This window comes from Hemibagrus wyckioides, linkage group LG22, assembly GCF_019097595.1.
Source record: "Hemibagrus wyckioides isolate EC202008001 linkage group LG22, SWU_Hwy_1.0, whole genome shotgun sequence".
Lineage (NCBI taxonomy): Eukaryota > Metazoa > Chordata > Actinopteri > Siluriformes > Bagridae > Hemibagrus > Hemibagrus wyckioides.
The window spans coordinates 21,723,444-21,750,938 of NC_080731.1; the positions used below are offsets into that span (position 1 = coordinate 21,723,444).

General features: G+C 41.6%; 1 protein-coding gene across 1 annotated transcript in view; it reads left to right on the top strand.

Moving 5' to 3' along the window:
- LOC131343268 (trichohyalin-like) overlaps positions 1-27,495 on the top strand; it is a 103,403-nt gene that overhangs the window by 13,877 nt on the left and 62,031 nt on the right. The window contains exon 4 of the mRNA XM_058374820.1: positions 17,129-17,413. Within this exon, the coding sequence (XP_058230803.1) occupies positions 17,129-17,413 (285 nt within the window). The remainder of the gene's footprint in view (positions 1-17,128; positions 17,414-27,495) is intronic.

The window sequence follows — 27,495 nt, forward strand, 5'->3', positions numbered from 1 at the left end:
GTCCCGAATGGGCTTGGATCATATTTCTGTCTCACTGCCTCTCTTCTTAGGTCTACATTGTGAAAAATTTCAATCATTTTGGCCTTACCCAGCGACTGAGACAATATTACTTTGACATCTCCCAATGCCAGCACTTGTCCCATTGTTTGCTCCTCAAACCATGTGATCCATTTTTGAGCTCCTTCACAAATGCTCGGCAGTCTGCCAATTAATCTTGTTAGGTCCATAAATGACCATGGGACGTAGGCCACATCATTTCCTTTTATTATCACTGGCATCTGGGATGACATTGTCGGCTGCTTATCACCTTTCTCTTCTTCATTGTCTTCCTGGGGCCATTCCTCAGTGTCCTCTTCATTCGCCCCTTGTCTATGCGTAGATCTCGAAGTCATAGTCATGGGCGGCACCATTTTCTTTGCTCTTTCTTTTTTTACCTCTATTAACTGGTCCCGTAATTCCCTCACCGTCTGCCAGGCTTCGTCCACCCTCTGCTCCAGATTACTGCGTGCTTCTTTTAACTCCTGGTGGAGCTGGACCAGTTCTTCTTCATTTTCTTTAATTCTTACCCAACTTAGTTCGGCCAACTCCCCTTGTGAGTGCTCTAGTCCATGCACTTTCTGCAATATTTGTTTATGCAGACTTTTGTTCTCTTTTACATCTATTTCCATCTTTTCCAGTCTCCTCCTTGTTTCTTCCAGTTCTTCTTCTGCATGTGCTTGCGTCCGGTCCTTCAGCTCTTCCATTGTTAAGCAGCTGTCTTCTAATCTTTCTTCTGTCTTTCCCAGCCGTACGCTTATTTCTTGAAGTTCGCTATCTTTCTTTCTTTTTATTGATGGTGTTAGTTACTTTTCCTGTTATCAGATACTCTTCCTCTTGTTTTCCAGCTTCATTTTCTTCCTCTTCCTCATTACACTCATCTTGTTCTTCCCTCTGGGTTAAGGGGAGGGGTCTCTCCTCCCTCGTTCGTTTCAACTCCTCATCCTCTCCAAGCCAGGTAGATACATTCGCTTTTTCCCTTTCATCGTCATGCTTATCCGAGTGTCTTTCAGGCGATCTTCCGTCCTCCCTGTTTGCCCTCGATGGTGGGTCTTTTTCCCCCTTTCATGCGGGTGTGCTTGAATAGCCTTCTGATCCTCGCCACTGCATTTTACTGTCATACTTTCCTTTATCCAAATTCATCTGATACTCTTTCCATATATATATGCTTTCCATATCCAGTCTCTTGTAGGGTTCTGGCTGCCACGTCAGACTTTCCTCGCTTCCTTCTAAGTTCCCCCTTTTCCAGGTCCTCTCTCTCTTTGAGCTTTGTGCTGCTGCTGCATCTCCACTTGGCCTATATATTACTTTGCCCTTGAATTGGCCTTCCACTATTTCCAGATTTACTTTCTGTGGTCATCCTTCTTCTAGGAGAGGATAGAGTCCTGCTGTCTGTGTGGTGGGCATGTCTCTGTATGGGTGTGGTGGTTTCTCCTGCTCCACAAGCTCCTCTGCTGGTGGGGCTGTAGCTTTCTTTTCAATGTCACCTCTGAGCTCTCTGAGTGCTCTCTGCCATTCTCCTTCCACTTGGAACCATTGTTCAATTTCTTTCTTCCTGTTTGTCTTTTCACTATTTTCTTTCTTTGTCTCTCCCCAACATTCTAGTCTTTCCTTCATTTTTTCACACCTACCATTATTGAATGTGCCCTCTAGTGGCCACTGCAACTCCCCATGTGTCCAGTCATTCCATTTTTTCATATACTTTTTAATCTCTTTCTCTGCTTCTTGTGTTTCAATATATTTACCCCTAGGGGCGTGGTTGGTGTCTCTTCTTTACTCATGACACACCCCCTTGTCCAGCCCTATGGGCGTCACTTTTATGACCTAGGTTACTATTTAGAGGTGTCCAGGACAACAGCACATAAATTTTTCCTTCCGTCACACACGGCTTTACTGGATTTAGTCTAGATTGTTCTTCCAGCAAATTTAATCAATTATATCTATCAATAATGCACACTATTGCAGCACTACTACCACCCTGGGTTCGGCCGAAATAGCAGCCTTTAATCCACTAACACTCTGTGCTGGTCTAGCTCTAAACAATCTCCACTACTGGCTCAAAGTACACCACTTCCCTACTTGAGTGTAAGTACAAATACCACTTATTCAGCATTACTCCGTTACAAGTAAAAATTATAAAGACAGATTTTTTCCTTAAGTAAAAGCATGGAAGTAGAGTTCTTGGTTTTCAAAAGTATTTAAGCATCAAGAAAACTAACTGTACTGTAACTGTAAATGTTTACAAATGTTAATTAAGAGCTTTTGGTATGCTACAAATCCTATAGCAATTAAGCGATCGGATTGACAAGTATAATGAAAATCATTTTAAGCTCTAAAACCCCGGCACAAAAATGTACAACAACACTGCTTTAACAACTAGCAAAACAGAAAGACTTATTCTGCCATCAAACCAACAATTTCAAAGCATCAGTCATGGCAATGATACTGTCTCACAGATCACTAGTAGAGAGAAATACTATGACATACTATGTTCAAATTAGCCCAACTTAAAAATTTACTTAAGTACAGTGCTCAAGCAAATGCACCTTGCCACTGTCTGCTCTGTATGAATCATCGGTCAAATCAAACACATAGGGGTTTTGGAGATTCCACAAATGCACATAGTACACTGTAAAAACTGAGACTGGGATGAAGTAAAATTGAATACAATTAAAAGCAACAAACAAAATGCATTGAATAAAAACAATCCACAAAGCCGAAAAATACTCTGAAAAAATATAGTGAGTAGAATTTAAGCCAGGAAAATCAGACACCAAAATGCTCAAAAGAAAGTTCAGCTTAGATATTTAGTAAATATCATTTAGAAGTTACAAAATTAACCAAATTCTATGAGTAAGTGAAAAGTTGTTTTACCCAACTATGTTTTGAATGCGGCACAATTTAGCTAATTTTAACAAATGTCGCCAGTGCCTACAATTTATCACACATGCTCTTTTGTCTATCTCCTTTCAACCCGCCTCTATTTTTATCTATTTTTCCCCAAAATGCGCTCTCAACCCCTTGCTAAATCTGTCATACACCACACACACCACACTGCTGATACTCTCACTTCTCACTTTCACAATTTCACAATATGTATATATTTATGTGTATATGCACGCGTCTATGTGTGGGTGCTTTGCATGTATGTGTATGTGTGTATACTTCCGTTTACGCTTATCACAGTATTCACATCACAACAACCATCTAATTATCCACACCACTATTCTATTCTATTTCTATCCTATTCTATTTATCCTACCACAACTAATTCCCCAAACACCTCTGCTCCTACCTCCTTTAACAACACATTCTCCACCACAGAGACATACCACAACAGTTCACAATATCATGTTAAGAATACATTAACACATTCCACCTGTGCAGGAATTTTCTTGTACCACCTGTCTCAACCAACAGGAATTTCCTTGTACCACCTGTCTCAACCAACAGGAATTTCCTTGTGCCACCTGTCTCAACCAACAGGAATTTCCTTGTACCACCTGTCTCAACCAACAGGAATTTCCTTGTACCACCTGTCTTGACCGACAGGAATTTCCTTGTACCACCTGTCTTGACCGACAGGAATTTCCTTGTACCACCTGTCTCAACCAACAGGAATTTCCTTGTACCACCTGTCTCAACCAACAGGAATTTCCTTGTACCACCTGTCTTGACCGACAGGAATTTCCTTGTACCACCTGTCTCAACCAACAGGAATTTCCTTGTACCACCTGTCTTGACCGACAGGAATTTCCTTGTACCACCTGTCTCAACCAACAGGAATTTCCTTGTACCACCTGTCTTGACCGACAGGAATTTCCTTGTACCACCTGTCTTGACCGACAGGAATTTTCTTGTACACACATATTAAACCTTAAACTTCAAGACGTCTATCTGCCAGTTCTCATCTGCTTGTTTTTTTTTCTTTTCTTTTTCTCTACTTTCACTTCCACCCTCTAGTTCTCGGCGTGAGGCCAACCGCCTACACCCTCCCCAGGGCCACTCTTCTCAGACTACAGATACAAATTTAACACAGACTTTTAGCATAACAGGTGTCTGCCTACCTTTCTGTTTTAGTGCCGGCGATCTGTAGCCTGTAATAGTCGCGGTCCTAGCTCAGGTTTGGGACTCATGTCAGCCTTCCTCCCGGGTTTCGGCACCAATACATATGTCGGAACTCAGAGCCCCCTCCTAGTGGACATATCACAGGGTGGAATCTTTAACAGTACCAATTTTATTATTTTACTATTATTTTCAACAATTGTACCAAATGAGTGCAATAAACTATCAAATAATCAAATACTGGAGATTGAAATGAAGGAGATCTCAGTCAGCAGATGAGAAGAAGCAGGTTTATTCAGCCATGCAGTCAATCACATGCCCCATGTCGTCTCCTTTTCCAAATTTAAATATTTCTAGAAGTTTCCACATTATACTCAATGCATGTATACTCTTAATCCCACCTTCCTTAATTTACATACTTACTATATTTTCTTATTTGTCCTGATACCGCCCCTAAATTAAAACATCCTCCCTTTAATGACATCAATGTTCCTTCTCTCAGTGTTTCCTGGACTTTTGACATGTGACCTCAACCTTTCGTGTACATGATGTATACAACAATGTGCACGTACGCATGTAGATGTGCTTCAATTTCTCGGAAAACCATACTTCCATTTCTAAGTTTAACTCTTTGTGTCTAGAACTAAATGTGCTCCTCTGTTGCTTATTATGCAATGCTAAAGCTCATAAGATGCCTAGGTTATGTCTAGGTTATGTCTGTCTGGGTGACTATTCTTGGTGAAATTCCCCTTACGTTTGCACTTTTCCGCACAAAAACATCTCTATTTCACCCATCTCAGAACTATTTCTGCCTAATGATTATGAAATTTACAAAAACATCCTCATCTCAGTACTGCTTGATGATTATGAAAGTTACCCATGTGCATTAATCAAAAGCTCCAAAGCCTGATATTATAAATGATATATATTTGATATACTTGCATTACTCAAAAGCTTACTATTAATCAGATAGATATTTGGTAGATATTTGATATGTGATCGATAACTACTTATATGCAGAGCGTTTGAAATCTAGGCTAATGTATGATGTATGATATCTATGTCATTTCTCTGACAATTTCTAACAGTCTGTTATCTTGTTAGAGATTTTCCTCTTTACACTTTATTCTATTCATCAAATTCATCTGTAGTTTTATTTAAACATCTGTGAACTGTGGAAGTCCTGTTTCATTCAGTTCACTGCTGAGTTTGGGAAGGGAATAAAATGTTTTTATACTTAAGCAAAAAAAGATATACTAATACTGTTCAGAGAAATGATGGATAAATAGATGATTAATTGACTAAATTCACTAAAGAGTGTGTGTGTGTGTGTAACAGTTGAAGTGGCGAATGCTACATGTGGAACAGCTTGTACAGCAGGCTAAAGAAGGAACAGAGGAGAAGATCAGAGAAGCGGAGGAAGCGATAGACGAGCTGGAGCAGGAGTATGAGGACATGGTCTATTCAGATCAGGTCTCAGTGCTCTGCACAGTAAAGAGGGAACAGCTGAAGGGGCATCAGTACAGCAAAGAAGAATGTCTAATAACTGAGGACTTAGAGGTATGTTTCTTATTTATTCTCTCTCTCTCTCTCTCTCTCACACACACACACACACACACACTGTGGCAAAATAATAATAATAATAATAATAATAATAATAATAATAATAATAATAATAATAATAATACAGACAGACAGACAGACAGACACTTTATTTATCCCAAAGGGAAATTTTCTGGCAGTATCCACAAACACAAGTAATAGATTAAATAAGATGAATATAACAAACAATAGTAAAATACCCAAATTTAGGGGTACAAAAATGTAACAAAAAATATAACAAATAACAAAATATTACACAATTTAACAAAATATAGCAGAAAAATACTAAATACAGAGATTTAAGAAATAAATATAGGGAATCAAGTGTTTAAAGTTACAGACCTAGTGAGGTGATGTGCAAAAACTGTTTATGTGCAAAAACTGAGTCCTGTGCAAATCCCAGTGTATTAAAGTTCTGTTTAAACTGGAGTGTATTGTGTGTAGTGTGTAGTTTATTGTACAGTCCAGGACAGAGAGAGAGAAGAGTAGTGTCAGCACTGACTTCTCACACCCCGTGTGGAATTAAAGAGTCTCATGGCATGGGGGAGGAACGACCTCCTCAGTCTGTCAGTGGAGCAGGGCAGTGACACCAACCTGTCACTGAAGCTGCTCCTCTGTCTGGAGATGATGTTGTACAGTGGATTGTCCATGAGGGACAGGAGCCTGCTCAGCACCCGTCTCTCTGCAACTGATGTCAGGCTGTCCAGTTCTGAGCCCACAATCAAGCCCGCCTTCCTCACCAGCTTGTCCAGACGTGGGGTGTCATTCTTCTTTATGCTGCATCCCTGTGCGATTCCACATATATTGGGGGTTGGCGCGCATGTGGCATCATGTGACTTCTCCAGGACATATGTTATGCACTTCCACTCACTGTGCTGAGCCTTTTGATATGTCACGTGTATGTTGCTGTAATTTTGCAATTCTGCTTATTTTGGGGGTTTGATGTCACACGTCACGAATAGATAGATAGAGGTGAGTGGACAGATAGGGTGCCAATACTTTTAGAGGTGAGTGTATAGATAGTGTGGAGTGGAGAGGTAAATGAATGGAGAGTGCCCTGTGCAGTTGGTGCATGTCGCTCGAAAGCTCTTTTTCAAACCAACATAATAATTCAGTTTGAAGTGAGACTCTCTTGAAGCTAATCTGTCTGACTCCAAATCACCACACTGACCCAACTAACTCAGTCTAATGAACAGACTCTAATGAGATTTATTTTAGTCATCACTGAGTACAAATTACAAGGTGCTCACATGGAACATCTTATCAACCCTACGAGCTTTCACTTTCAGAGCTCCGTGTCTACATCCATGTTTCTTATCACACATGATGACATCAGCCTAACTCCTTGCACGTAACAGAGGTGTTGTGAAAATTAGCGTTGTGTCTGTAAACTGTCATAGTCGTACATTTTGGAGTTGTACTCTAACAAACACACAAAATCTGTAAACTGTGGTGGCCGTAGACTTTGGAATCCGACTCGGACAAAACACAGAATTACATACAATAGTTTTTTATTACTCACAAGTGAATTACAATTACACACAAATGTTCTGAATTACCCACCATTATTTATGACAGTGACTTTATTCCATAAACATGATGATGATGTTTCTAACAGTCTTTCAGTCAGAGAAAGGATAATGTTTGTGTGTGTATGTACCAGTTGAAGAGGAGACTGCAGCAAGTGGACCAGCTTGTACAGCAGGCTGAAGGAGAGATACACTATATTGCCAAAAGTATTCGCTCACCTGCCTTGACTCGCATATGAACTTAAGTGACATCCCATTCCTAATCCATAGGGTTCAATATGACGTTGGTCCACCCTTTGCAGCTATAACAGCTTCAACTCTTCTGGGAAGGCTGTCCACAAGGTTTAGGAGTGTGTTTATGGGAATTTTTGACCGTTCTTCCAGAAGCGCATTTGTGAGGTCAGACACTGATGTTGGACGAGAAGGCCTGGCTCTCAGTCTCCGCTCTAATTCATCCCAAAGGTGTTCTATCGGGTTGAGGTCAGGACTCTGTGCAGGCCAGTCAAGTTCATCCACACCAGACTCTGTCATCCATGTCTTTATGGACCTTGCTTTGGTCACTGGTGCACAGTCATGTTGGAAGAGGAAGGGGCCAGCTCCAAACTGTTCCCACAAAGTTGGGAGCATGGAATTGTCCAAAATGTCTTGGTATGCTGAAGCATTCAGAGTTCCTTTCACTGGAACTAAGGGGCCAAGCCCAGCTCCTGAAAAACAACCCCACACCATAATCCCCCCTCCACCAAACTTTACACTTGGCACAATGCAGTCAGACAAGTACCGTTCTCCTGGCAACCGCCAAACCCAGACTCGTCCATCAGATTGCCAGATGGAGAAGCGCGATTCGTCACTCCAGAGAACGCGTCTCCACTGCTCTAGAGTCCAGTGGCGGCGTGCTTTACACCACTGCATCCGACGCTTTGCATTGCACTTGGTGATGTATGGCTTGGATGCAGCTGCTCGGCCATGGAAACCCATTCCATGAAGCTCTCTGCGCACTGTTCTTGAGCTAATCTGAAGGCCACATGAAGTTTGGAGGTCTGTAGCGATTGACTCTGCAGAAAGTTGGCGACCTCTTCGCACTATGCGCCTCAGCATCCGCTGACCCCGCTCCGTCAGTTTACGTGGCCTACCACTTCGTGGCTGAGTTGCTGTCGTTCCCAAACACTTCCACGTTCTTATAATACAGCTGACAGTTGACTGTGGAATATTTAGGAGTGAGGAAATTTCACGACTGGATTTGTTGCACAGGTGGCATCCTATCACAGTTCCACGCTGGAATTCACTGAGCTCCTGAGAGCGACCCATTCTTTCACAAATGTTTGTAAAAACAGTCTGCATGCCTAGGTGCTTGATTTTATACACCTGTGGCCATGGAAGTGCACCTGATTCAATCAAGAACACCTGATTCTGATTATTTGGATGGGTGAGCGAATACTTTTGGCAATAGAGTGTATATATATATATATATTAGGCTGGGCAAGTTAACGCGTTATTATTGCATTAAATCATTATTAATTAACGTGGACAATTATTTTATCGGCATTAATGCAGTTTTTATTATTCTGTTAATTATTTTAAAAGTCTGTTGCTCACTGGCTCTGAATACACATACAGACAAAGCATGGGTGACGGGAGAGGTGGCATCTAGATCCGTATTGGCTTGGGATGAACATCATCACACGTCTCAACCAATGAGAGCATTTGGGATGACCGTAAGACTAATGCAGTGTTCACAGGAACTGGAAAAGAAATAGAACTGGCGGATAAATAAACATGGAGATAGATAGATAGATAGATAGATAGATAGATAGATAGATAGATAGATAGATAGATAGATAGAGACTACCTGTTCAATTTTGCATATAACAATAAGATTAATCACGATTAATCGCAGAGAAATCATGTGATTAATCACGCTTAAAAAATGTTATATATATTTATTCTGAATCTAGCTGAATGTAGCTGTGTGCTCTGCCTGTGAACGAAAAGTAAATTCGACATTTTTAAGTGCTTCCTTATCCCATGTAGCTTTATGTCAGTGATATGTACAGAAAAATGCTTTACTTTATATTTTGTTTCAACTAATTTTTATGTAATAAAAGTCTTTACAAAATTCAATTCAAGTTCAGTTCAATTCAATTTAATGCTCTCTCTCTCTCTCTCTCTCTCTCTCTCTCTCTCTCTCTCTCTGGAGTGATGACATCACCGGATGTTTGGAAACGAAACTCAAAGGTTTAGGCAAGACAAGCTCCTGGTAAGTTTACACACACACACACACACACACACATATTTAGCTATATTTCTTTTAAAAAAATCTTTTATCCACTCGTACACTGTCATTTGAATGCGACTGTACTGAAGCTGAGCCTTGAGTGTTTGCAGTTTAAGAAAAGTATTCAAAGTATGCAGCTCAATAGGTTTGCGGAAGTAGAAACAAACCTGTGTCTGGGTGTGTAGTAGACACACAGACACACACACACAGACACACACACACAGACACACCCAGACACAGGTTTGTTTCTACTTCCGCAAACCTATTGAGCTGCATACTTTGTGTGTAGTAGACACACAGACACACACACACACAGACACAAATATTTGAATGCGTAAAAAGAGATTATAGTAATATAAACTATAAGATAATAGCCCCAAGTACAAAGGTCATGCAAACAGCATTAATAAAGTCAAGCAAATAAAGAGAAAAAAATAAATAAACTAATAAATAATTGAGCTAATTCAAATAAATCTAGTATAAAGACTAGAAAGACTACAGTTTAAAGACAGAGATCACATTTCCAAATTTCTGTCACTGCACTAGCATTTGCCTCTTTGTTCATTTGTATGCTGAAGATGTTTTATCGTCTGCACATGTAACATTCAATCTGTGAAAAAAAGACTAACATAAAAATACCCTAATAGTTACAATATAAGGACTATAAAGACAGGGAAAATGTTTTAATCAGTGAGTTTATGACAGATTGATGCTGAAAGTGTAGAAGGTCAGAAATAAGTGAAGTGTTCAGTCTTTAAAGCTGATTAGAAATCTAGAAAAGTGTTTATTAGGATCAAAGCTGACTGACTGCTGAATGTGTGTAAAAGTGAGTGAATTCAGTAAATTGCAGCTTTAATGATAAAGTGTTGCTATGAGTCCATGTCTGTCTCCTGCTTTATTCTCCACCTGTGCAGTGCTGATGGTGGTGTTGTGTCTCCACAGCCATGCAGTTCTGCAGCCTTCATCACTGTGTCCTGGTCTTCCTCATCCTCACATTCACCACTGGTAAGTGGCATTACACAACAACTATACAATAAATACTACATTACACAACAACTACACAATATACACTACACACTCTAACTATACTATATACACTACACACTACACCACAACTACACAATATACACTACACACTCTAAATACACAATATACAGTACACACTACACATTAATCACTACACACTACACAATATATACAAGGGTAGTTTCAGTCTCCCTTAAGGTGTGAAGTTTCGAACGTAAAACTGCCAAGACCTGTAACATGATTTAAATAGTAAGTATCTAAACTAGTACTGTTCTTGTTCTGATGCATTTTAAATTATATTTTAATCTCAGTTTTACTAGACTACAGACATATGCCTCAAACCCATCTCTGTAGTCACCTCTTACAGACACAAGCACTCTGGTCACATTTCCAGTAACCTTACCCTCCTCTGTTGTCTCAGTCTCAAACTGTGGTGGTAGGTGGGCTCTGGAATTGCCAGTCTGCTGTAAAGAAAGCTGATTTCATCTCAGCTTTAACATCCTACTACTCCTTTGATATTCTGGCACTAACCAAGACCTGGATATCTCCACAGAACACCGCTACACCTGCTGCTCTATCCTCTGCCTGAGCTTTCTTTCACTCCCCATGTGAAATAGGCAGTGGTGGTTGTACAAGTCTGCTGTTGTCTTGGAGATTGTCTCATCTAACCATTTCTTCTTTTGAACTCTATGCAGTTTCAGTTACAGCTTTAATCAAAATTCATCTACTGCCCTCCTCATCCCTTAGGAGATTTCCTGGAAGAAATGGACACATTCCTCAGTTCTTTCCCTTCTGACAGCACCCCTCTACAATCCTTTGTGATTTAAACATCCCGTCTGACAAGTCTTCTTGCCTACATTGCACAGCCAGGATTCCCCTACTCCTTATTTGTCACATTTCTTAATTGTAGCCACTGAAGAGATTCTACATAAGATCATTCAGTCTTGCAATCCAAGCTGTCATCTGTCCTCATCCTCTTTGACCTTCTGTAGCATTTGACACAGTAAACCACAAGACTCTCTTGTCCAACCTCAGGAGTCTTGGAATTTGTGGAACAGTATGAGAATGGTTTGCTTCCTACCTGGATGGCTGCTCACATAAGGTAACATGGAGAGGATCAACATTTGCTCCATGCAGACTCTCCACTGGTGTCCCACAATGCTCAGTATTTGGTTCTCCAATTTTCTTCCTATATACTCACTTTTTTGGCAAAGTTACATCCTCACATGGGTTCTCTTACCACTGTTATGCTAATGACACTCAACTCATCTGATCCTTCCCTCCCTCAGATACCATGGCTTCAGCTTGAATCTCGGTATGTCTGGTGGACATATCATTGTGGATCATCATCTGAATCCCAGCTAAACTAAACTTCTGGTAATCTGAGATGATTCAACCCCAGCCCAGGATCTTGCAATATCCCTGCACAACTCTCTGATTTCCCCTTTGGCTACTGCTTGCAACCCCCCAGTAATCACGGACAATCAACTGTCCTTTTCATTCCATATTGCTAATGTGACGTGCTCATGTTAGTATCTTCTCTACAACATAAAAAGGATTCGGCAATTATTATCCCCATATAGGCTGCTCAGGTGCTTGTTCACTCTCTGGTCATTTCATCTGGCAGGTCTAGATCTGAGCACAATTTGCAAGTTCTCCAACACCACCACACTGCTGCATTCCCTGGCTCCCGGTAGCTGCTGCATCAGATTCCAGACACTGATTGCATACAAACCAAAATTGAACTACTTCATGCACTGCACTCACGCTCCATTACTACACGCACTGCACCATGCTCCCCTCAGATCTACTACCCACCATCTCTCAGGATAAGAGGTAGGTATACATCAAGACTCTTTCTGTTCTGGTACCGAAATGGTGGAATGAACTTCCACTAGAAAAGTTGATCTTCAAATAACTTCTTCTTCCTGTAGCACTTAAACTAGCTCTTATTTCCCTTGTTTATTTTTAAAAAAAGTGCTATAATACCTCTTTACAGAATATTAGGCTGATCATATCCTAAGTCTGTGACCTAGAAAAGGCAGTGTTAATGTATTCATTGATAGAGACTTCAAAGCATTTTGTACGTTGCTTTGGATAAAGGCTCCTGCCAAATGCCATGAATGTAAATGCAATAAACACTACACACTACACACTATACAATTTATTATATATTATAGAATATACAATATACTACACACGTACACTATAAATTACACACTGTACACTATATACTATACACTAAACTACACAACTACACTATACTCTGCCCACTATACACTACACGCTATACCATGCACACTATATACTCACATTCACCACTGGTCAGTGTGATTGCACTCTAACTATACAAAATAAACTATACAATGAAAACCATAAACACTGTAACTACACACTATACAATGCACACTCCTCACTCTCACTTTATTCTCTCTTTCAGCTCCTGTATCAGCTCTTGAGGTCTGTCCTACACGGACAAAGCTTCATCAGTCAGTGACGCTCTCATGTAAACATCAGTGTTCTGGTTTATTACAATGGTCCTTACTTAGTAATCGAGATGTTGTCCAGGCTCGGTGTGATCAGACATCATGCAGGTCAGAGAAGGGATTTAGCATCTCTCATGATCAGTACCTGGATGGAGATCTCTCTCTCACCATCACTGCAGCTGATTACAGTCAGAGGAACGTGTACGCATGTGAATGTGAAGACTCAGACTTCTCTTATGTTCGCCTCGTCATAGAGAGTAAGTGTCTTTATCTCTTCTCCTGCTGATAAAACCTTCACTCTGAATTATTAGGATCATAATCAGAGTGGAGTTCATCAAACAGTGAGGGTTTAATACTGAAATGACAGACATCATGATCATCGTAACTGCAGACTTCACCTTTATTCAGAAGTTACGTTAGAGTCACACTTGTGGGCAGAGAGGTGGGTCTCAGTTCCACTTGATTTTCACTTTGAACTTCAGTACTTTTTTCTAGCCTGATTTCACCTCAAGTGAGGATAAAGTCCAGCACTTAAGTCCAGCACTGCCATCTGACAGTTTTATGGAACTACAAAATGTCAGTGTAATGCAAATTCTGACACCGGAGTAGAAGAATCCATGTGCAGAGTTTAATGGAGAACAATAAATTCAAATTCAAATTTTACTTGTTACATACATAATCGTACACAGTATGATATGCAGTGAAATGCTTACACCACTGTTTTGACCCTTGAAAAAGGAAAAAGAATAAGGACAGAAGAAAAGACAAGGATAAAATATAAAAATATGAAATATAAAATAGGTAGGTATAAAATAGGTAAAAAATAAAATAGAATAAAATAGAATAAATATAAATAAAGTAAGGTATGGTATATATGTATATAGAATATGTATATAAAATAGAATATATATATATATATATATATATATATATATATATATATATATATATATATATATATATATATAGGAAGTGTAAAATACAACAACTGTGTTGTTGTAGACAGCAGCAGTACAAAAGGTGCAGACAGCAGCAGTACAAGATTTTGCAAAATTATATAAAGTGAAGTGTGTAGTGTGCAATAGTGTCCAAGGGGTCCAAGGTGCAGACAGCAGTAGTACGGGGTGGTCACGAAGTGGAATAAGGTGATGGGGTGAAGAGAGCAGTGGTATTGTCCATCTTTAAAGTACAGATGTGCATAAGTCCTCTTTGTATGTAAACGGGAGCAGACTGTGCAACATGTATATTTATGTGTTCAATCCTGAAATGTGCAAATGTGCAGATGTACATTTGTGTGTTTATTGTGTGCCACAGTCCTGTAATATGCAAATGTCCGGTGTGGTTGGTTGGAGTTCCAACATGTGTGTAGGAGCATAGTAGGTCTAATCAGTTGAGTCCTATGTGAGATTGAGAGACCATATAGCCTACGGGAAGAAGCTTCTCCTCAGTCTCTCTGTGTTGGCCTTCAGGGAGTGGAAGCACTTGCCTGACCTCAACAGTGAGAAAAGTCCATTATTGGGGTGGCTGAGGTCCTTCACGATCTTCCTGGCCTTGGTCCAGCACCGCTTGTTGTAGATCGAGTACCTTCCCAAACATTTCTGCTGCGACTGAACCAGTCATCCACTGCTGGAACATTTGATGGTTCCCCTTACCAGGGAAATAAGGGGGGTTGAAACCCTAGGATGCATTGGAAGGGGGTTAATCCTGTGGAGGAGTGAATCAAAGAGTTTTGGGCATGCTCAGTCCAAGGAATAAACTCACTCCACCAATTTTGCTCTTGGCTGCAGTAGCAGCATAGGTATCGCCAAATCTTTTTGCCACTCCGCTTGGCCATTAGACTGTCGATGATACCCCGATGTTAGGCTGATGTTAATATTATTGTTCCCTCATAGCATCTTTGCCCCATAGCAAAGAAGTAAGTGAAGCAGCACCATGTTGTAATTACAGATAAAACATTTATAGAAATTTGCAAACCCCAGGAACTTTTGCAACTCCATGGTCGTCATGGGCATTGGCCATTCTGTCACCGCTTGTACTTTGCATAGATCCATCTCTACCCCATAGTGTATGCCAAAAAGGATATAGTGGTATGGTGGATTTCACATTTTTCTAAATTGACAAACAGATTGTGTTGTAGGAGGCAGAAAAGGACATTTCTTAAATGACAGACATGTTGTTCTCTGGACTTGGAATATATAAGTATATCATCGATATAGACTATGACATAGTGAGTGATTCTGGGATGGATAGGGGTATCCTTTGCTTTTAGCTGGATAAGTGTTGGGCAGGAGGCCGATGACACAGTCTCATTGTGGTAACTTGGCGGCTTTCTCCTTGCTGAATACCTCTTTCAAATCGTAATACTAGGTGGGGATAGTAAAAGCCTTGCAACATTTTGGGCTTTCCACAGAGGTAGTGCAACATGACAGTACTGGCATGGTTTGTTTCAAACAATGTTCATGACAAGACAGGGACCAGCAAGTAACTTTTTTGTGGGCCCAGGAAATCTGACAGTCATGGAGACATAGCCATGGGTATCCCAAAATTATAGGGTTGAGTGAAAACTCTGCATGTGTAATATCCCCAATGGGTTGATTATCAATTGTTGTGATCTTGACCTTCATGGCGCAGTAGAGCACACAATGAGCATGTTGTCTCATTGTAGGAGGGGTGAGCTTGTGAGGCCACTTTGAATGACTGCTTGTGCAACAGATTATCCAATTGTATACTTAGGTTTATGAAATGTGATACAGTTAGTGATTGGTCCTTACGCTAGTTCTGGTTGTAGGAGAGGATTGAGTCCTTTCCTGAAGATAACTCACAAAGAAGTATCATTCCAGCCAATTGTGCAACTAAGGTATGGAATTGGATAGTGTAACCAGCTCCTATGCCAGTGCCTTAAATGACATAATTGTAGCAGCTGTACTGAAATGTCCTTATCTCCTGAAGTATATTCAAAAAACATCCAGATCTATTGGGAAAAGTAGATAAATAAACTCTGGATTTGGGGGTCAGAATCCCCCACCGCTAAAGCACATTCTAATGCTTTGCCCATAAGAAGAGTCACTATTAATGCACATTGAGTCGCTTCATTCGAGTAATGTTCAGATTGGTGAGTGATATAAATGATACATTGGCTTAAAATCCCCTACATTTATCCGATGAACTATCAAACTAACCTGTGAGTGCCATCATGGTGAGTTCAGGTCTCAGTGATGGAATTACTCGCACAGTCTTAGTTAGTTGCTTATTTCTGACCTGCAGCTGGGTGATCTGCTGAGGACAGGCCAGGAGTAGTTCTTCCTGGTGTGCTAAATGGGTCTGAAGATGAGAAAACACCACTGAATTCATGTTAGGTATAGTATTCTCTAATGCATACACTTAGACAGGAGTATAAGAATCGATGGAGTACAATAGAAAATAATCCAATACATGAGGCAGAGGCAAAAACAGGCACAGTACAAATAACCAGAAAACAGCAATAAATACAATACAGAAATCCAAAAGCGCAAAACCAGAAAACAGAAAACTAGGTCACAAACATGGAAAGCAAACAAGAACAATGAAACAAGGCTTGGTAACACAGAAGAGCTGTCGATGCTTCATACCTAGCTAAGCATGAGGATAGATTAAATGGCTTAAATACAGGAAGTGAACTGAGTGACCTAGAAGTGTCAGTATTCGGGTGAGGGCTCCCTCTGGTGATGAAGAGTGGGAGGCATGACTGAAGATGTTATAGTCAGACTGAACTGTGTGTTTTTTCTGTAAACTGTGGAATGTCATTCAAGGACAAGCTGAAATAAATATCATTATTAATAAATGAATATCATTGTCCCTTTAAATTTAACTAAATGATTTTCACCTTTTTTGTACTTAAAGTTTAATCAGAGACATTAAAGGGGAGTGTCTGTAGTCAAATGCATTTGACTAGATGCAACTGAAAAAGTCCACACAGGTGATGTTCAAAATCTGAAATGGCCTTAAGGAGCTGAGGAACCCGACTCTGACCACCAGGAACTTCCCCCACATCAACACTGCACTCTGAATGGGACTGTAAGGCTTTATGTTTGTGTCTAAATCTAGCTGAAGTTCCTCATGTTTTTTCTCCTCAGCTGTGTTCTCACCAGTTCAGATGAAGTTTGATGAAGATCTGAAGCTGCATGTGTCTGTACCAGAACCAGTGGAGGTGATTTATAAAAGCAGTGGTTCAGCTGATGAAGTGATCTGCAGGGTGAATAATCTCTCACTGCAGTGTAAAGATAAATACAGAGACAGAACATCACTCACTTACCCTGAGCTCACACTGAGACACATGGAGCCGAGGGATAGTGGAAGTTACACCATCCGGGACACGAAGAATGAGGAAGACATTCAGATATACGCCGTCTCTGTGGAAGGTACGTCTCAGTGTGGTCTGTAACATAGAGTTTAACACTGAATTATAGGAAACATGTCACTCCATAACTGACAGCAGAACTGATTTAGATTTCTAATAAGAATTCTATTAGACAGGGCATGAATCCAGTGGACAGAATCGTCTCAGAATGAAATACCACCTTATCAGTATTTATCATTAACAGCTGATCTTCAAAGGCATCCAGGATTTAGTTGATTTTATGTTAGTTCTTTTAGTATCAGTATCTTTCTTGTGCAAATTGATTTGTTGTAATGGGGAATGGGAGGTCTTTGGGGAATAAAATGGAAGAACTGTGAGCACGTTTTTTAACAGGTTCAGCACAGGATCCCCTGATGGGCCATACCACACAGAAACACTCTTGCTGACACCAATTACACAACCACAGCAACATCACACAGGTTTGCTGAGTATTCCTGACCACAACCCACCAGTTCTGACCTCCACTGGGCCAACCACATTCTCTTATTTGACTGTGACGGCCAACCAGGTGAGAAGGCAGCTGGAGAGATTTGATCAAAGTTACGCTGCAAGCCCTGATGGTATTAGTCCCGGGGTTCTGAAGTCCTGTGCTACTTAGCTGTTTGGCATCTTGAAGTACATCTACAACCTGGGTCTGATGCAGGAAAAGGTCCCGGTGCTATGGAAAACATCTTCTCTAGTACCCAAGAAAACCACCCCATCTGGCCTCAGAGACTTCAGACCAGTTGTTTTGACATCACATGTCATGAAGGTGTTGGAGAGAATAGTTAGATAGTCCATCCGGTCCCACAGGTGAAACCTGCACTGGATCGACTCCAGTTTGCTTACCAGCTTCATATGGGTGTCGACAATGCTGTCATCTATCTGCTGCAGCATGCTCACTACTACCTGGATAGCAGTGGTGGTACTGTGAGGATCATGTTTTTTGATTTTTCTAGTGCCTTCAACACCATCCAACCTTTTCTGCTGAGTGAGAAGCTGCTTAGAATGGGTGTCAACCACTAGCTCAACCACTATCTCCTGGATTGCTGACTACCTGTCATTTAGGCCCCAGTTTGTGTGATCGATGGTCTCCCTGTCTGAGACAGTGATCAGTAACAGAGGAGCACTTTAGGGGAGTGTCCTGTCTCCATTTTTGTTCACTCTGTACACATAAGACTTTCAGTACAACTCTGAATCATGTCATCTGCAGATGTTTTCTGATGACACTGGACAGAACTGTAGAATCTGCACTGATGTTGAGTACAAGAAGGGGATGAGCAGATTCTATTACCTGAGGAAGCTCAGATCATTCAATGTCTGTAACAAGATGCTAGAGATCTTCTACCAGTCTGTGGTGGCAAGTGTCATCTACTGTGTTGTGGTTTGCTGGGGGAGGTATGGGAAAACATATACTACTCACAAAAAGTTAAGGATATTCGGCTTTCAGGTGAAATTTCAGGATGCACCTAAAATGCACTATATCCTTTACAGGTGAACTTAATTTGACCTTCTCTACACTTTTGAATGCACATGTCCAACTGTTCAGTGTTTCAGTACTTTTTGCATAACTTGCTGTTCTCTAACAAGGTGCTTAACGGCAAAATTCACAACTGGTGTTTGATCCATGAATCCACCAATAATCCACTTTGATATCATGAGACCAAGACCACACCTAACAATTGATCAACAGTACCTCGCCATTGTGAGGCTTCAAACAGGATGTTCTCAGAGGGAAGTGGCCACTGAGCTTAGAGTGTCACAGAGTGTCATCAGCAGGTTGCGACAGAGATACAGAGAGACTGGAAGAGTCACAGAAAGGCATAGAAGTGGACGTCCTTTGGCCACATCCCACGTTGATGACCGCTTCATTGTGAACAGTGCCCTGCGGAACCGGATGATGAATGCCACTCAACTCCAGGCACATTTAAGGGAGGTGAGAGGCACCCAAGTGTCACGTCAGACCATTCGAAACCATTTACATCAGCATGTTCTGCGTGCTAGATGATGTGCAAGGGTATCTGACCACACCACCAGGCACAGACGGCATCATCTTGCATGGGCCAGGGAGCATTTACGCTGGATGAGGGACCAGTGAGCCTCAGTGCTGTTTTCTGATGAAAGTCGATTCACGTTGAGCAGAAATGATGGACCCAACGATGTTGGAGATGTCAAGGAGAGCGCTATGCATCAGCCACTGTTGTGGTGCTGTTACAGTCTGGGCAGGTGTGTCTACTCAATACAGAACTGCCCTACATCTTGTGAATGGTACAGTGACAAGCCAATACTACCAGAATAACATCATTAATCCAGTCATTGTGCCCCTGCATGAACAACACAGAACTAACTTCATCTTCATGGATGACAATGCTCCAGCTCATCGAGGTCGCATCATTAGGGAATGGCTGTTGGAGGCTGGGGTACCTCAAATGGAGTGGCCTGCACTTTCTCCAGACCTGAATCCCATAGAAAACCTATGGGATCAGCTGAGTCGCGTAGGCTCAGTACGAGCTGAGGCTCGTAACCCTGCACCCCAGAACCTCAATGACCTGAGGGACGCCCTTCAAGAAGAGTGGAATGCCATGCCTCATCAGACAATAAGTCGACTCGTGAACAGCATGAGACGTCGTGGTCAAGCTGTAATTGATGGTCAAGGGCACATGACAGATTATTGAGACATTGAGATTTTTTGTTGTGGTATACCCACCACTGTTGGCTTTTGTTTCAATAAATTGTTTGAGATGAGGAAATCACCATTGCATACTTCTACTTAAATGTCCTACTTTCATGATATAATATCACTGTAGTGTGAACATTTTACATTTTACATAAATTTCACCCAAAAAAACAAATATCCTTAACTTTTTGTGAGTAGTGTATTTTGAGGTCACTCTAGAATCTGCTGTAACATACATTTCTTTTTGAATAACATTTACATATCCTAGCTCTCACCACCAAATGGTGATCAAATCAGACGGTGATCAAGAACTGTGAACTAGCTGACAGTTAGGGGGCCAACTCTGGGGACCTTTCTCCCATTCAATGATTTGTTTAAGAGTATTTTTTTAGAGGCTTTTGTATTGTCACACCTTCAAGGCCTGCCCACCCAAGCCCTTAAAAACTGTAATGCAAGCTTCTTTTCATTGGACTCGGTGACTACAGTACCACCAGTGTGTTCTGATCTACAATAAAACATTCCTGCTGAACACTACTTTTGAGTCCCCTGGTCCCCTATCTCTTAGGCTGCATTGCATTCTGGGACTTTGAGTCCACTGGAACTGTGCAACAATCACATTAACAGTGTCTCCCTGTGACATAAGAGCAACAGTCACACCTACACAACAACTAATTGCACAATAGACACACAACAACCAATAGCAGTTGACAGTGTGTGTGTGTGTGTTGTAGATAAGCCTGGTTTTCCTGTGTGGGGGATTGTACTGATAGTCCTGAGTCTGCTCTGCTGCTGTTGTGTTGGAGTGGGAATATACAGGTACCTACTGTGGAGAAATAAGGTAAGAGTGACTGTGTTGAGCACCTCTTTGTGTTTGTGTGGATATCATTTTAGGAGATCTCATCTGTCCTTTTAAACCTGTCCATCTATCCTTTTATATTGATTTTTGTGTTTTAAACTGGGCTTTGTGTTTGATTTCTGATGCATATAAAAGAACAAAAGGTTCCTGAAGTGTCTTTTTACAGAAGAAGAAAAAACTCTCAGAACTACACCAGGTTATAAATGTAACCAGGTTCCCTGAGAAGAGAACGAGACGCTGCGTCGGGACTGATGCTATGGGAATGCTTCATTGAGGAAGTTGTGTCTGAAACCCAATTTATTGGTTTGGATGGGACACAGGACGGAGAGAATACACGCCAATAAGTCAATATAAGGGCATCTATGTCACATCACTCCAGCTTCTATTTGTCTGAAGGAAGCACGAATGGATGCCTGGCGTGTGGCAAGTGATGCAGCCTTCTCAGGGAACCGGGTTACATATGTAACCTGGTGTAGTTCCCTTTCGAGGGAACTCAACACTGCATCATGACTGGTGCCATGTGAACATGAATACCCACACCACCACCCACCATTTGATGTCTGTCCCAGGGGCCATGAGAGAGCATGAGCAAACCAGGAATAGAACATCAATTAGCCCTGAAGGACCTGGGATCCTGGAGTGTAGTCCAGGTCCAGGTTATAGAACCTGATAAAGGTGTGCAAAGAGGACCACCCTGCCGCAGCATAAATTTCCTGGAGGGGAATACCCCTAGCCAAGGCATTTGACAAGGCGATACCTCTAGTGAGCTCTGACAGTTAGAGGTGAAGCAATACCATGCCCCTTGTAGGCCTTGGTAATGGTCTCTACTACCCAGTATACCAAACACTGCTTAGAGTCCAGTTTGCCCTTGTTCTGTATCCTAAAGCAGATGAACAGGCAGGAGGACTTATGCCACAAGCTTGAGCGGTGGACATAAGTTCTCAGGACCCTTACTGGGCAAAGCAGGTGCAGCCTCTCTTGTTCTGTCAACTCATGGGGCAGAGGACAGAAGGCACCTTCTCGTGATCGTGAGCACCTTGGGGACATATCCCACCCTGGGGTGCAGGACAGTCTTGGACATGCCAATGGCATATCAAAAGCAGGTGGGGGTGACTGATAGAGCCTGCAGATTACCTATTATTCTAAGTGAGGGCAAGGCTAAGAGCAGAGCCATCGTTAGGGTCAGAAACTTCTCAGATGCTGACTCCATTGGCTCAAAGGGAGCTGACATTGGCTCAAAGGGAGCTTCCAGCAGCCCCTCCAATCTTGAGTGGGCCAGTAAGGAGGGACTAGAAGAAGGTGGACTTGATCATGGCACACGCTGGCTAGGACTTTTGGGAGCAGAACTACTGGGGGAAAGGCATACAGGTGTAGCCTCAGCCCCATCTCTACCAGAGCATCCAGGCCCAGAGGGAATACCACAGTGGACTGTGGGTCAACTCCTTGTAGATGAACAGATCCACTTCCACACAGCCGAAAATCTGCGGCTGTTCAAGATTGCTCCATGGCACAGAGCCACAGTCAAGCTTTTTCAGCAGGTCAGCCCGGTAGGCCTGCAAAACTGCCATGGTGTGCAGGGACACACCAGCTTGGCCTGCTGCCAGGGATTGCCAGCCTCCTCCATGTTGGAGAGATAGCTTGCAAGCTTCTTTTCAACCTTGGGTATATTAGCATAGCCATAATTGTCCAGCCCCACAATAGCCAAATATTCAGAGGAGGCTGGGGAAAAAAGGCTTGCCAAATATGGATTATTCCAGGACTTTGATACCTCAGAATAGAGGTTTGGGAAAACAGCAGCTGTCTGCGTGGGTAGGGCACGCAGCCTGAAGTGAGGAAATGGTTGTCAAGCTTCTTCTTAAGGTCAGTTTAAATTTAACTTACCAATAGCTCATATTAAAACATCAAGGAGCTTCTCAAACGCCACTGACTGCAGTGGCAGATTAATGGAGGAATTCCCCCCCTCGTCTACATTGACCTCCTCAGAGCCTAACGCAGACAACAAAATATCCTCTTCCGGGTTGGTAGAAATCACAGCACACGAGCTCCCAAAACCAAAGCAAATATATCAGAATCAGGGAAGAGGACAAGAGAAAGGGAAGGACCAGTCTTTTGGTCCACTTCTGCCAACTCAACCTGCAAACCCCATGATCTAAGCCACTGTGCTTAAAGTAGAAACTCCAGCAAAACAAAGTGAGAGGTCTGGAGTGGCATGAGAACCATGATGAGTTTCAGGATGGCTGGCAGTGGAGCTGATGGAGAACTGGATAAGACTAATGAACAGGTTTGATTCAGTGACCCTCACACTGCCTCAGCACAGAGCTGTGAAAGAGTATCACAGTCACCTCTTTAATCTCCCTCTCTTTGCTGCCCCCTTCTTCAGTGAAGGTTCCCACCTCATAGACACTATTACTAGTTGCCCTTCACAAGAGAACAATGCCATCCCCATTTCACTGGTAACCACAACAATGTAGTTCACAGTTGACCAGGTGACAAAAAAGCTGCCGGCCCTGATGGTGTCAGTCCCAGGCTGCTCAAGGCACATCATGAATACTCTTGAGAAACTCGTCTTTCAACAGCTAGGGACCATGTTCAGCCCACATCTAGACCCATTCCAGTTTGCCTACCAGCCGAGACTGGGAGATGAAGACGGCATCATCTACCTGCTAAACTGTATGAATGCACACCCAGATAAACCGATGAGCACTGTGAAAGTCATGTTCTTTGACTTCTCCAGTGCTTTTGACACCATCAGGCTGTCAAAACCATTTGGTTGAATATCCCGGTGGTAATAGGTGTCATGTATCACTAGATCATTAGTGTGGCGCAAATCTCGTGAAACAGCAGCCCAACAGTTTCAATACCCTCTTCCTTTTCAACAGACAGATGATATTGTTTAAAATACACAGGGGATGATGAACAAAGGTTAGTGACATACAGTGTACTGTACATTGATAGGATCTCAGAGAGCTTGATATGAATTGCACAACAAAAGAAATACAGAGATTAGTCAGAATACTGAGAACAGGACATCCTCCTACAAAAGATAAAAAATAGTTCAACTTACCCAAACATCATGACCCAACGGATTGAATGGTGAGCATAGAATGACAACTAATTGTATGCTAAAAGAAAATTTCAGGATCATTTGTACTAGTAGTTGTAAGTGAGAATGTTTTAGTACAAGTGACAGAAACCCTGTCTATTCCCACAGAGTTAATACATGAATTTTATACAGGCCCATTCTACTGTTTTCTAAAGGAGGTGCATGTAGCACCTGTGTCAACCATAAAAGGGTAAAGAACATCAACACATAGATTTATAATTGGTAATGAATTGAATCAGAACACCGGACAATGCACAGCATAGAAAGGGGGTCCTATTGAAGTTGATGCAATTGCTACTGATGAGGAGTGTTACCTTGACATTTCTGCATCTCTCTTGTGTGTGTGTGGATTCCTGTCTTTCTACATTCTTTCTCCCAGTGACCAGGGATGTGGCAATAACAACATTTGCCAGCACTTTTATTTTAAACAGTCTTAGGAGTGTTAATTTTGAGCACCAGCAGATTTGAGGTTGTAACTTTGGTTTGAGAAGGGGGGGCACAAAATGGGGGAAATATTTTTGACATGAATGGATTTAAATACCAAGTTGATTATAACGATAAAGTCTGCTAAAAAGAATAGTAGGCTACTAAAATATGTATATTAAAAATGTCTTACTTTCTTTATTGTTTAATAGGGGCCAATCACCAAGACTTGTGAGAATAATTTTATAAAGTAAAAAATGTTCACCATTAATGTTCTGTGTGTGAATAAAATGTAAATAATGTGAGACTCAATTTCCACTGTTGAACAAACTTTATTTTAAACCAACCACTGTACCTGAACACTGTACAGTGGCTTGTAACACTGTACCTGAACACTGTACAGTGGCTTGTAACACTGTACCAAACACTGTATTACAGCAGGGTAGGAAGTAACGATCAGTAATCCTTACTTTTGTAATCCAAAAGAATAGGAAAATTGATAACACAATAGATGCACTACTGATTTGTTACACAGGATGCAAGATTGTTACACACTCTCACAAACATAAAAAATTAACTTTAATATAAAGAACGTTTTTCATTGCCCTCCATCTGTCCATTCAATCCCATCTCTCTGTGTCCTAACTGTCTTCCATCTGTCCATTCAATCCCATCTCTCTGTGTGTCCTAACTGTCCTCCATCTGTTCATTCAATCCCATCTCTCTGTGTCCTAACTGTCCTCCATCTGTCCATTCAATCCCATCTCTCTGTGTGTCCTAATTGTCTGCCATCTGTCCATTTAATCCCATCTCTCTGTGTATCCTAACTGTCCACCTCATCTGTCCATTCAATCCCATCTCTCTGTGTGTCCTAAATGTCCACTTCATCTGTCCATTCAGTCCCATCTCTCTGTGTCCTTACTGTCCACCTCATCTGTCTTCTGATATGAAAACCACTGAGTTATGATCATATTGAGTCTAACATTAAACTAGCATCCAGAGTCTGCTTGTCAGAAAATCCGTGGTTTAAAGTGAACTCGTTTTCATGCTACACAGAATGTTCTAATCTACATTACATATTTAGCTAACAGTTTCAAGTTACCTAGCAACAACAGTGTACGTTAACGTTAACTCAGTCAGTCGTAGGCTAACATCAACAGATGTAGACAGTAAATATGATTATCCTGACCTGAGCTAATTTACTAAATCAGTCAACTCACATCTCCTTTCTTTCTTTTCAGCCATGATGACATTAAATCTGTTGCTGTTTTTGGCATTTCATCACTGACTGTGCCGCAACCGCCATACCTGTTCATTACACCTTTCAGTGAGCTAGTGTTAGAGTGTGCACGTGACATTCCTGGATGCGGACACATGCATCGAAACACAGGCAGACTCTCTGTGTCCGGCTCTGTCCTGCTCCATCCATGGTGGTGACGGCGTGCGGTTAAAAAATCATAAGAAAAGCATTTTAAAAGTGGGGGGGAAAAAACACGATTTTAAAAAGTGGGGGGACATGTCCCCCCTGTCCCCTGTGGAAATTACGCCCCTGACTGATTCAGTCTCCACCTGTGCCAAAGCCTACCTATCTTTAACTTCCCTCAGCATGGGTGGAACATATGGGAGTGGTATGCAGAGCAGGGAACTTCTCACTACAGCTTAGCTAGGATTAACTCCTCAGCTCCTTTCAGTTATTCCTTACATGACTCATATGGCAATCATTTTTAAACAGAATTACCATGACACAAACACGGCAGGTTAAGATGATGAAATGATGAAATGTGCAATACCCACATGGATTTAGATACAAAGAAGTATTTTTATCTCCACATGGTTATCCCGGATGAGCCCCAAGGCATATAAAATTTTGGGATTCACTCAGATTTGGTGAAGAAGTCTAAATCATGCTGCTGCTACCTCCGAGCTGAATTCAGGGAAGAGCCAAAAAAAACTACATAGAGACAGTGATTCAATAGGAAATCTCTTGAGAATGTACTAACCAACAGGGAGTATTTACACAGAAGAAAATTAAAATATTCTGTGTTATCTACAGGCAATGTTGAAGAGGCGACTTGGTCAAGTGGATCAGCTTGTACAGCAGGCTGTAGGAGGGACAGAGGAGAAAATAGATGAAGCAGAGATGTCAGTCGATCAGCTGAAGCAGCAGTACATCAACACTGAGTATTCAGACAAGGTCAAATTATTCTGCAATGAAAAAAGGAAACAGCTGCAGCAGCATAGAGAACGTCTAATGAGAGAAGAGGTACACACACACACTCTCACACACAAACACACACACACACACACACACAGTAAGACAGTAGGATTGTGATGATGTTTCTAACAGTGTTTTATCTTGTTAGAGATTTTCCTCTTTACACTTTATTCTATTCATCAAATTCATCTGTAGTTTTATTTAAACATCTGTGAATAAAACTTCATTCAGTTCACTAAAGTGTGTGTGTGTGTGTGTGTGTGTGTGTTTGTGTGTGTGTGTGTAACAGTTGGAGAGGCGGCAGCAACATGTGGAGCAGCTTGTACAGCAGGCTGAAGAAGGGACAAAAGAGAACATCAGGGAAGCGAAGGAGTCGCTCGATCAGCTGAAGCAGCAGTATGAGAACACTGAATATTCAGACAAGGTCTCAGTGTTCTGCAGGGCAAAGAGGAAACAGCTGGTATGTTTCTTATTTGTTCTCACACTCACTCTCATTCACCCTAATTAACACACACACACACACACACACACAAACAAACCAGACACCAAAGCTGCAGCAAAGTGCTTATATCAGCTTAGTGTGTGAGATATAACAGAGGTCACAGAACCTGCATAATGGATACAGATGGACACACTCACACATGGGATTCTAACAATTGATTGATCCTCAGCAGCAACACCAGTCATTTTGATAGAAAGAGGGTGTACAAATCAGATTGTCTGTGTTACTACAGACATGCATGAAAGACCACAGCAGCAACACACGAATCTTATTGTGTGTGTGTGTGTGTGTGTGTGTGTGTGAGTAACAGGTGAACAGCCAACTGCTA